At 35.6% G+C, this 12,372-nt stretch overlaps 1 protein-coding gene across 1 annotated transcript in view; it reads left to right on the top strand.

Annotated features, from left to right (window-relative positions):
- Positions 1 to 9,428, top strand: part of LOC135217306 (uncharacterized) — a 43,978-nt gene extending 34,550 nt beyond the window's left edge. The window contains exon 4 of the mRNA XM_064253117.1: positions 4,515 to 9,428. Within this exon, the coding sequence (XP_064109187.1) occupies positions 4,515 to 9,277 (4,763 nt within the window). The 3' untranslated portion in view covers positions 9,278 to 9,428. The remainder of the gene's footprint in view (positions 1 to 4,514) is intronic.
- The last annotated feature ends 2,944 nt before the right edge of the window (positions 9,429 to 12,372 follow it).

Here is a 12,372-nt window from a genome sequence, read left to right as displayed (position 1 = left end):
GATGATACACGTCCACACGCCAGCAGGCCCGAAAGCAAAAGTGGTTTGTTTACCTCCCAGTCGCGCGCGCGCGCGCCTGTCGGACAAGCAGTTAACTACCGAACCCCTTGTTCGAAAGCTTACGACCTATCCAGCTGCCGCTAGTACCTTCCTATTGTAAAAGGACCGAAGGTTTGTATGCCGTGTCGGAACAAACATCTTTTCAAGAGATGTTTCGACATCACCGATACCACAAACCTCACCTTGCGTCAATTTTGGAAGGAGCATTTCGACATCGTCATTTGCATCCGACTCATTGACCTAGCTTGGCAGGAGGTTTCGAGGCGAACCTTGAATTCCTTGTGGAGGAAACTCTGGCCTGATGCCGTATCCGCCAGAGACTTCGAGGGATTCGACGTGGGCGAAGCTGGTACTGCAGAGTCAGAAACAGTTGATGATCCCGAAACTGTTTTGGAACCAGATCTTGATGAGATCGTTGCACTCGGCAAGTCCATGGGGCTGGTCGTCGACGAGGACGACATCAACGACCTTCTCGAGGAGCACCAAGAGGAGCTTACGACGGATGACCTGAAGGAGTTGGAGGCCATGCAACTTAACGTCGTTCAAGAGGAGTTCTCTAGCAGCGGCGAGGAAGAGGAGGAGGAGCCTATGACAACGGCAGAAATTAAGGATATTCTAGGCGCTTTTCATAAAGTGCAATTGTTTATCGAAAAAAGACACCCCGAAAAGGCTCACACAGGTCGTATGCTTGCGCAGTTCGATGACGTTTGCTTGAGTCGTTTCAGGAACATTGTGAAAAGGAGGCAGAAGCAATCTTCCTTGGATCGTTATTTTTTAAAGAGGCCTTCAGCATTAGCAGGAGTAAGCAAAAAGGAAGAACCAAGTGATAAAAAACAGAAAGTTGAAAGCAAAAAGGAAGAACCAAGTGATGAAAAACAGAACGTTGAAAGCGGTGATGAAGTTGAAATTCTGTTCCAAAAAAAAAAAAAAAAAAAAAAGCCTTCGTAAAAGTAAAAAAAAAAAAGTTGAACAGAAAAAAAAAATGTTTACGTAATTTCTAGATTTTTGTAAGTTGAGTGTTACAGTTTTGTTAAGGTGTTTTGTAAATTTTAGTTTTATGGTTTTCCTTAAATTTTTTGTGTGTTTTCATAAAGTTAAGTGTACGTACGTACTTACGTTATCTGTCGTTTGTCGTCCTCCTCCTCTGCCGCCACTATCGGAGATAGCCTCACTCGAAAGGTAAGCTTCCACATTTTACGTTGCAGTAATAATATTTCTTGTACACTAATATACACTTTATTTACAGGTTTTCGATTTTTATTCTTAATTTAGGTATTGAATGGTCCAAATTGTTGTAGTATTTCATTGTTTATAGGTCAATTTAGCTTTATTATGAAATTTAATGGGGTGTTTTTGGAGGGCTTGGAACGAATTAGCCATTTTACATGTAAAATGTGTTCCAAGATACGAAAAACTCATACGAAGGCTGCCTTGGAACGGATTAATTTCGTATCTCGAGGTACCACTGTATAATACTCCATGTAACGGCTAATTTAAAATGGTACAAAAATTATGTCAAAGTGACGAAATAATTTCCGAGATGTGTCACAGATACTTTTTAGTGCGGCAAGATAGAAATTCGCGCTTGCGCGCCTGCGTAACGATTGTAAACAAAACAACACCTCGATCTGTGAACTCCCAGCATCCCCCAAGGCGCGTGATTCAAAAGTTTTCGGTTGGTAGGCCTATTAGTATTTTTCCGCGAATTAAAAAAAAAAAATTTCGAGTCGACGTGTGGTACGTCCATTCAGCATACGGGAGACATTTTGACTCGGCGGTTAATACGTCCATTTGGCGTTTAAGGGTTAAGTGAATGTCCAAATAAAGGATGCAAATTCTTTAAAGAAATCTGGTCAGAACCTTCAGTATTTTAAGTTGGTCCAAGTTATAAAGGTTTTACAGAGTTGTAAATTATTATATAAAAACTAATGAGCCCTATTCCTGTTATAAGAATTAACCTTTTTGTTTAGCCCGGTGAGCGCTAAGATTTTAAGCTCTGTAGTTTGGTTAAACTTTTTTGTAACTTATCTCTGTGGCACAAAAAGTGGTTATTTAATCTAGTGTGATACTGTAACTGCAGTTGACACAGTTTTATGGTCTGTGATTCCAATCTGTTGCTAGATATGCAGTATGTACATGGAGATTACAGGCAGTTCCCGGCTTATGACGGGTTCTGTTCTTGAGATGCGTCATAAGCCAAAAATCGCCTTAAGCTGGAAAATAGTAAAAAAATCCTAAGAAAACCTTACTTTTAATGCTTTGTGTGTATTAAAAACTATGTAAACTGCATTATTATTGCATTTTTCATCAAAGAAACCTTCAAATATTGATTATTTAGCATTTTTGGAGTCATCTCTCTCCCGTCAGATCGGCGTAACCCTGGAACATGCACCGTAAACCTGGAAATAATTTCAGATGAATATAATTGAAAAGTGTTGTAACCTAGGAACGTCGAAAGCCAAACCCATTGTAAGTGGGGACTGCCTCTATTAATTTTATTTTATTTTTATTTATTTTTTTTTTTATGTGCTGGTATCTATGACAAATTTTGCCTTCAAAAGGTTAAAGCCTTTAAGGGGGCCAGCCGTAACCCTTATATATGTGGGTATAGGGCAAAAAATGCAGTCATGAAAAAATTCATGGAGCTTCATATGGCAATTGAGAATACGTATACGAAATATTTCTTCAAAATTCCTCTTACTTTCGTAGTTACAGGGTAATTAGTTAACGTAACTCAATAAGCCTAAAACATTGATCCGTACAAGAAAATGCAATATTTCTTCTATTATCGTAAATTTTGATAATTATTGTCAAAGAAATTGGGAGAAATGGCATCTATAGACATTCCCTGAGTCGAGAAGGGAGACTTCATTCAGCTACCAAGTCCAACCATGATCCAGTACGAACACAAACTTCAAGTTATCTACACGTTCGATTTCACCTCTGACATTCGCTTGTGTTTACGTATGTATATGTATGTTTCGGCAAGAATTTCATCATGCCAATGAGGAAAAGACAAGGAAAACATCTCGCTAACATACAGACGAAGAAAAATCGCTCAAGTATTATTACAGAATATCATAATATATGCGTAGTTAGTGAAGAGAGAGGGGAGGGTTGCGTAGTAACGCCCCCGTCTTGCCCGACTGCACACGTCACACTGTGCCCAAGGCTACAATCTTTGAGCAAAGAGATCTTCATTTAGTTTTGGTTTTTTAATACCCAAAATGGAATATGAAATTCATAATAATCATGATTTATTAAATTGTCTTTGTAAAAAGAGAGTACACCTTCGAGTTTCACCTCTGACATTCTCTTGCATTTACGTTTGTTTATCTTTGTTTTGGCAAGAATTTCATCATGCCAAAGGAGAAAATACAAGGAAAACATCTCGCTAACATACAGAAGAAGAAAATTCGCTGTAATAATCCGAGTTAGTGAAGGGGAGAGAGAGAGTTGCGTAGGAAGGAGTGCCCCATCTTGCCTCAAGCAGTGGCCCAGGCTACGATATATGAGCAAAGGGATCATCATTTATGATTAAATTATGATAAATAAAATAGTTTGGGTTTATTAATACACAAAAAAGAAATATACATTCATAATAATCATTATTTATTAACATTATCTTTATAGAAATACGAAGGAAAACTTTGAACGCCCATATCTCAAAACTATACTTATTGACCTTCAAAATCTATCTTCTCACTTAGTTTTAAAGCTATAACATTGGAATTTGGTTATATAACTCAGAAAGACATTATAGAACAATCAAATGGAGCCCTTTTTTCCAATTTTTTTTTTTTTTTTTTTTTTTTTTTATGAATTTTTTCTCCTGATTTATAGGGTTTATTTTTTTACCATATTGAAAAATTCATATCTAGCAGAAAAATGACTTTTAGAAAAAAACTCCTCATTCGATTGGAGGTCTATATCAGGTCTATAGTATATGGTAGTAGTCCTAGGTCTTAATATTAAATATCAAGGGAGGAGATAGAATTTGAAAAATGGTTATTTTCGGGATAAATCGCCCTGGCGTCACAAAACCGAAGGTCAGAGGCAAAAATCATATGTGGTTTGGAGATGTCCCAAGTCACCTTATTAAGTGGTATGAATATCAAAGTCCTGTCCTTAAAAAATGGCATTAGCTGGCCGGCCCCCTTAAAGAGTATATGTTGATTCTGCAATGGTATATTGAAAATCTGTTGACACTTTTATATGCTGTTACTTTAAGTAAGGGTAATGCCACAGAGGAAAATAAAAAAACAAGAACTGCCAAAATCTTTTGGTCTTAATGCCCCTTTACTATAAGCAAGACGAGGCATTGCCTTTATTTATACATAGCATCAAATTTTATATATTTCGTGATCAAGTTATTTATGCTTTTACTTATATGAAGTGTATGAATAATTTAACATTGCTATCACTCATCATTTACGTAAGTGTTTATTTTTCAGGAAGTCTTGTACAACGAACCCCCATCAAACCACCTGACAGTGTGCCAGGTAGTAGTAATTATATTCCTTGTGGACGACAAATTCCAAGAACGCCAAGATGTCCAGATATCAATATTGATAGTGAAACAGAACATAATAATTCATTGGAAATACTGCATGGAAAGACTGGCCAAAAGTCTAATGAAGAGGAAAGTCACCCATCACAAAGTAAAGGAAATAACTACATTGAAAAAGGTGAAAATATTACTTCATCTCCTGAAGTAGATTTAGTATTAAGTAATCATAATCATGTCAGTGTTCTCCAAGATAAGCCAAAAAATTCTCCATTAACGGCAACTGCATTCATTCCAGTGGAAATTAGTCATGCTCAGAGCTGTGATTATACTATTAAAAATGGTTCTCCCAGTGAAGGAAGTAAACATTGTCCTGCTGCACTTAGTCCCATGATAGGCAAGGTTACTCCTGTGGAAATAGAATCAAATAGTGGTAAAGTAGCTGAAATTCCACCTCCCTTTTTAAAGGACAAAAATGTAGTTCCTATTACTTCTGTGACATATGGTGAAAGAGATACAAAGGAAAAGTCACAAGGTACTATTAGAGCAAAAGATGTTTTAGATGAAAAAACTAATACTTTGTCCTTACCTCCAAATTGCTCTTCAAGTGACAAAAACAAAAATATTTCCTCTGTGGCCAAATATCTCTCTGAAGTGGATGATCCAAATACTAGTGAGAAAGCAGTTATGACTCAAAAGGAGTTCTTAATTTTAGCTGAGAAACCTCTTCCAATAACAGGCACCCCAGATATAGTAAATGAACCTGTTTCCATTAGAGAGTACCAAAAGAATATCATTCCAAAAGGCAAACAATTGAAGAGGACTCCTACTGGTCCAATAACATCCTGTGAATATGATAAAGATTGTCTTTTGGTTGATTACTCAGTTCATGAAAGTAGTAACAGTGTTTTAGAGGTGACCAAAATTGAATCTAATCTTGATTATTCTCTTCAGATATTTGCAAAGACCAAAAAAGAAAAGACAAGAAAATGTGATAACCTAACAAATGGTGCTGCTAGTGAGACAGACAATGTTTCTTTGGAGAATGTGAACATGAAAACAATTGTTCCAAAACAGATATTCAAAACTGAACCAAATGCATCATTTGATAAGAATGTGGAAGAACCATTATCAATTAATGACAGTTCAAATAATGTTAACTATGCTGAGAAATGCAGCAATGAGGAAGAACAAAATGTTTTAGGTAATGATGATGTGAAGGAAAAGAATTTAGGACCAGACAATGAAAGTATTATTACTGATGAAAAGGACAACAAAAATGAAGAAAGTATGCAGGTGGAAAGTCATAGTCGGCATAAAGAACAAAAGGATTTGCAGTCTATTAAAGAGACTAATGGAATGGTTGGGTTTAGTAATCCAGGAAATGAAGGCAGTTCAGTCTTCGAAGTTTCTGAGAAAGACACAAAGACTAAAACTGGCAGTTTAGGCAAAACTACAGGTGCCTCTGTTGAATTAGTCCATGGAGAAGTTGAAGCACGTATTACTGAAGAAAGCAATACTAGTTTCACTTCAGAAAACCTTAGTTTACATTTATGCATGGAAGCTGTCTGTAAAGAAGTAATCAGTGACCAAAATGACTCAGGAGATGATATCACAGAGACAGTCAATGCAATTCAAAGTTCTCCCCAACAATCAAGCAAACCTAACATAACAGAGGAAACTGATATTCTGTTTGAAAACTCATTTGACATTTTCCCAACTAGGAAACAAAAGAAGCTACTGAGGGTGTATGGTAATGGCATTCAAAGTAAGAGCAGGCTTGTCAAAGAGGATGATAGGGAGGGAATCATCAGAAGTGTTGAAAAAGACATTGAAAGTAACACTAGTGAGAACAAGGAAAGAATGGTAAAAGATGATGTGGAGGAAAAGAATGGTGACAAGGAAAAAACTAAAGGTGTTCAAACTCTTGAAGCTCTTGATGAAAAAGGAGACTGTAATGTACAGGTTAAAAGACAGACAAGGCAACTTAGAAATAAAAATAAAGATAATAAGCAGAGGAAATTAAATGAAGATCAGCATTATAATCTTGAAAATAAGGAAAGTATTGAGAATTCTGTAGCAAGAAAACTTCTTGACAACAGTAGAGATGACTCACTGATTAAAAATCAGTTAAGAAGTAGCAATATGACTAGTTGCCGGGTAGAGGTGAAAAACCTAAATTCTAAAGATAAGATCACAGCAGTAAATGTTACCAGTACTAAAAGAGAAACTGGGTTAAGTGAAGGTGGTAAAGGTGAGACTCATATTGAAGAAACAGAACAGAGTATTAGCCTTGACATTCCTCTGGTAACTAAAAGGAAAGCAAAGACTTCTGGGAAGAAAATATCATCAGCTGATAAAACTGCTGGAAAAATTAATGTACCAACAGGAAGTGTTACAAAGACAAAAAAAGAATGTGGTGAGAGCGAGACTTTCATTGGAGAAACAGAAGAGAGTATTGGTGCTGAAGTTCCTCTAGCACCCAAAAGGAAAGCAAAGACTTCTGGGAAGAAAATATCATCAGCTGATAAAACTGCCAGAAAAATGAATGTACCAGCTTGTTTTACGAAGACTCCAAAAGGTGACGACGAGAGTGAGACACACATTGAAGAAACAGAACAGAGTAGTAGTGCTGAAGTTCCTCTGGCATCCAAAAGGAAAGCAAAGACTTCTGGGAAGAACATATCATCAGCTGATAAAACTGCCAGAAAAATTAATGTGCCAGCAACATGTGTTTCCAAGACTCAAAAAGAAACTGGTTCAAGTGAAGCTGGTGAAAGTGAGCCTCATATCGAAGAAACAGAACCAAGTATTAGCCTTGAAGTTCCTCTGGTAAATAAAAGGAGGAAAGCAAAGACATCTGGGAAGAAAATATCACCAGCTGATAAAACTGCCGGAAAAATTAATGTACCAGCAACAAGTGTTACCAAGACTGAAAATGAAGGTGGTGAAAGCAAGATTCATATCGATAAAGCAAAACAGAATATTAGCCTTGAAGTTCCTCTGGTAATTAAAAGGAAAGTGAAGACTTCTGGGAAGCAAACATCTTCAGCTGATAAAACTGCAGGAAAAAGTAATGGAACAGCAACAAATATTACCAAGACTGGGAAAGGAACTGGTTCAAGTGAAGGTAGTGAGAGTGAGCCTCACATTGAAGAGAAAAACAAGAGAAGTAGCTATAAAGTAGTGCCACTTGTAACCCAAAGGAAAGCAAGGACTTCTGGAAAGAAAATGTCTTCAGGTGACAAAACTGAAGGAAAAGTTAATGTACCAGCAACAAGTGTTACCAAGACTCAAAAAGACCCTGGTTCTAGTGAAGGTGGCGAAAGTGAGCCTCATATTGAGGAGAAAGAACAGAGTATTAGCCTTGAAGTACCTCTGGTATCCAAAAAGAAAGCAAAGACTTCTAGGAAGAAAACAGCTGATAAAACTGCAGAACAAGTTGATGTACCAGTTACTTTGAATAAGAATGCAAAAGAAGAATGCAATATACCTGATAGTTCATCAGAAAAGGTTCAAAGAACAGTGAAATCTAATGTGGAAGATAAAGAAAACTTAAGTACTGCCAAGGATGGTGAGATTATTGCAAAACCCAGAGGAAGAGGACTTACATTAGAAAGAAAATCTAGTCAGAATGTCAGTAGGCATATTGCCAAAAGGGATAACCAGAGCATACATGCTCGTAAACAAATTCCGCTTGCTGATATAACTTCGTCTAATATCAAAACAGATAGGAAGATTAAGTCAAAATCACAAAGTACTATGGGATCTATGAAAGGAAAACCCTGTTGTGAAGAGGATAAGGAAAATTCTTGTTCTTTTATGGAACAAAGCATAAGTGAAAACTGCTCAAATCAGAAATCTAACAAATTTTTTGTGAGTAAAGGAATAGCTTCACAAAATGCATCTGTACCTTGTGCAAATACAAGACAAAAAAGTAAAAGTATCAATTATTCTGTTTGTAAAGCAGAGAACAGTATAAACAAGAATGTTCGTGAAACTAATAGAAAGAGGTCCTTTAATTTCAAAAACTCTGATGATGGTACTTCAGGCATTAAGAAGAAACGGGTATCAAAACATGCTGTTGACAAGAGTTTGTCTTGCTCAGAACAGAGTTTAGAGAAGATGGTCCAAGGGGAACAACCATTGAAAAATACAACAACTTCCAGGGAAGAAATTTCAAGATCTGGCACAGTATGTATACAAAGGAAAAATGAAAGTGTACTGGAAAAGAAAGTGTCTGCAACTCACAGAATCTTAAACCAGAAAGCTGTATCAAAGGAGGAAGAAGGTAATAGTGATGATCCAGAGTCCTTGCTTGTATGTGACATTAGTGAAATTATTCCTACATCCAGAAAGAGAAAGATAAAAATGGCTTTTGTAGAGGAATTAGAAGTAGAGGCAGAGCACAGAAATGTAGCTAGAAATAAGAGGGAATTGTCTAAGAGTAAAAGAGTGGAAAGCAAGGAGAGAGTTTCAAGAATTTCAAAGGAAAGTAGTAATAAAACAATTGCTGGTAATACAAGTTTGGTAAAGAAGTCATTGCCACAGAAAGTTAACGGAAAACAAATAATGGATAAAAACTCTGATGTGCCTAAATCTGAGAATGTAAGAGTAAGTCGTCGATGTAAAACTTTAGCATTGGCTGCTATTAAGGAATCATTAAATGATTCAGATAGTTATGAAATGTATAGGAAGAGCAAGCACTAATTATTTTCATGCACACTTGTTCCTGATATAGTGTCGTATCATAAAGGATGCCCCCTCCTTCCTTATTTTTGTGTAATTATGAGATTTTTCATGTACATTGTGTTTTATACTGCAATCAGCTTTTCATTAATGTTCTTTCAAGTTTTACTACATGTTGAGTCTAATAACGTGGCTCAATAGATAATCAAGTTATGTTTATTTTAGTATTGCTTTAGTATACAGTATTCTGAAGTTTATTCTTTTTATTCAGTTTTATGAAATCTTCAAAATAACCATTTTTATTCAGTTGTTTCATTGTAAAGTAGTTTAACAGTACCAATGAGTCACATTTCTGAAAAGTCATAGGGCCAGCCAGAAGTAGTTTCTGTTAAGTGAAAGGGATAACTTGTAGTAAGTTATCTTAAAGAAGCCTGAACAACTAGGTGGGAAGAGACCAGAAATCAATGGATGAAAAGTAAGTTGCAGAAAGCAATGCAAGAACCTTTAATATTGTCCACAGCGCATCACTAACAGCTTTCTAGATGATGTCCTACCAGAAAAAATGTAATGAATACTTTATTGTAAGTATTGTATCTTGCTGGTAATGAGCTACTGCTCGGAAAACAGTTTATCTTTAAAATGGCATTGAAATCCATTGCAGTTGTTTTGATTTTCTGAAGTAGTAATATTAAAAATGAATGATTTAAGTAAAGAATTTTAATAGTAGCCAAAACTATAAAATAGTCTCTAAAATAACAGTAGGTGCATAGTCAAACTTTGAAAACACTGCTTAATCTCTAACTGCAACTAAAATCTTTAAAGTAGTGTGGTGGTGAGGAAAAAGTAACAACCAGAACTGTACGTAGTGCTAGATTTTATGACTAGGCAAATCCTTGTGGCCAGCCCTGTGTCAAGAAATCGGACTCCTTGGTCTGGCTAAACAGCATTACTTAGGAATTAATAAAAAGTTTCAGTATGTGTACAGTACACTTTCTGCACCCTGAAGGGGCAGAACAGAGCACTTAATTGGAGAAAATGATATAAGAAAAACTACCATTTTGTTTATACAGTATTTATTAATTCCTAAGGTGATATAGATCTGATAGGAGCTTTAGGAGGTTTAAACTCGATAAAGGCAAGAATAGTGCATTTGGCTGTGATGAGAGTAACTAGTTAATTTTTATATAACATAGCATTTAGTTATCTTTAGTGTTATGACATAGGTTCATTGCTCAAATGAGTTACTAAGAATTAATAGATTAAGCAGATATTTAAGTGAACAGTTGCATACAGTACTGTATGTATTTCATTATATACCATATAGTTTTAAAATCTAAATATTCTGAGAAATTTTGGAAAAAGTTAATATTTTTCAGTAAGTATGTTAACTCAGTCATGTTAATCTTTAAACACTAAAAATAATTGTTTGGTCAATGGCCAAGCAGAGTGCTGCATCAGTGCTCTTTTATTTATCATTTATAGTTTTATTAATAAATTCTGAAATGTATAATGAATTTACTTATCCCTTCAGATTTAAGATTAGTTGCTCTTTATTTAGTAGTAAACATCTTGTATTTCTAGAAGTACAAATCATTTATTAAATGAAAATTGAATAAATATCAAGATTACAAAAGATAATGAATAATTATCAAGACTACAGGAGATAATGATTATGATGAACTTAGCAGTCTGGGTGAAGTAGTCAAAATAACTACATATTCTATTGGTGGTGAAAGATTACCAGTAAAAGAACCCTCATTTGAAATGTGGTAGGAAAGTTGCTTATACTTGTGTAAAACTGTGAAATTAAATCTACAAGGTTTTTTTTATTTGAGAGTAAAGCTTTAAGAAGAATAACAGGAGTCAGATGGCAGCATGGTTGGAAAATGATACCGTAAAGAGAATCATGGGTTATAAATTTCGATGAGATGATGAAAGGATGGCATGTGCTCTGCACATGTTAAGTATGTATTGATTTGCTTAGAGAAGAATTACAAGCTCTAGTACATGTTCTGTGACCTTCATTGTGAAGAAGCGCCTCAGTGGCGTGGTTGGTATGGTGTTGGCGTCCCACCTCGGTGGTTGCGGGTTCGATTCTCGGCCATTCCATTGAGGAGTGAGAGGTGTATTTCTGGTGATAGAAGTTCATTCTCGATGTGGTTCAGAAGTCGCATAAAGCCGTTGGTCCCGTTGCTGAATAACCACTAGTTCCATGCAACATAAAAACACCATACAAACAGAACAAAACTTTATTGTGAAGTGAATCCAAAGTTTGTAAGGTTGATTTTCAAGCAGATGAATATAATCTTTATTTGTTAGGTCTCATGCCCAATACAACAGCATCATAATCTTTATTTGTTAAGACTCATGCCCAATACAATAGCATCATAATCTTTATTTGTTAGGATTCATGCCCAATACAATAGCATCATAATCTTTATTTGTTAGGATTCATGCCCAATACAATCGCATCAAATAAATCTTTTGTATTTGTTAGGGGTCCTCATGGCCCAAATACAATGAGCATCATAATCTTTATTTATGTTTAAGACTCTGCCCCAATACAATAGGCATCAAATAATCTTTTATTTGGTTAAGACTCATGCCCCAATACAATAGCATCAAATCTTTATTTGTTCGGTCCGCATTTGCCCAATACAATAGCCATCATAATCGTTTATTTGTTAAGATCCCATGCCCTCCCAATACAATAAGCATCATAATCTATTTGTTTAAGACCTCAATGCCCAATACAATAGCATCATAATCTTTATTTGTTAGGTCTCATGCCCAATACAATAGCATCATAATCTTTATTTGTTAGGTCTCATGCCCAATACAATAGCATCATAATTTTTATTTGTTAGGACTCAATCCCAGTACAATAGGCAGCATAATCTTTATTTTGTTAGGACTCTGCCCAATACAATAGAATCATAAATCTATTTGTTAAGACTCATGAACCCATACAATTTAGCATTTCAAATTCTTTATTTGTTTAGGGTTTCATGCCAATACAATAGCCCAATCATAAATCTTTCTTTGTCTAGGGTCTCATGCCAAATTACAAATTAAGCATCATAATTTTTATTGTTTTAGGACTTTTCAATCCAGTT

The sequence above is a fragment of the Macrobrachium nipponense genome, chromosome 11 (assembly GCF_015104395.2).
Source record: "Macrobrachium nipponense isolate FS-2020 chromosome 11, ASM1510439v2, whole genome shotgun sequence".
Classification (NCBI taxonomy): domain Eukaryota; kingdom Metazoa; phylum Arthropoda; class Malacostraca; order Decapoda; family Palaemonidae; genus Macrobrachium; species Macrobrachium nipponense.
This window is presented reverse-complemented; position numbering and strand designations above follow the sequence as displayed.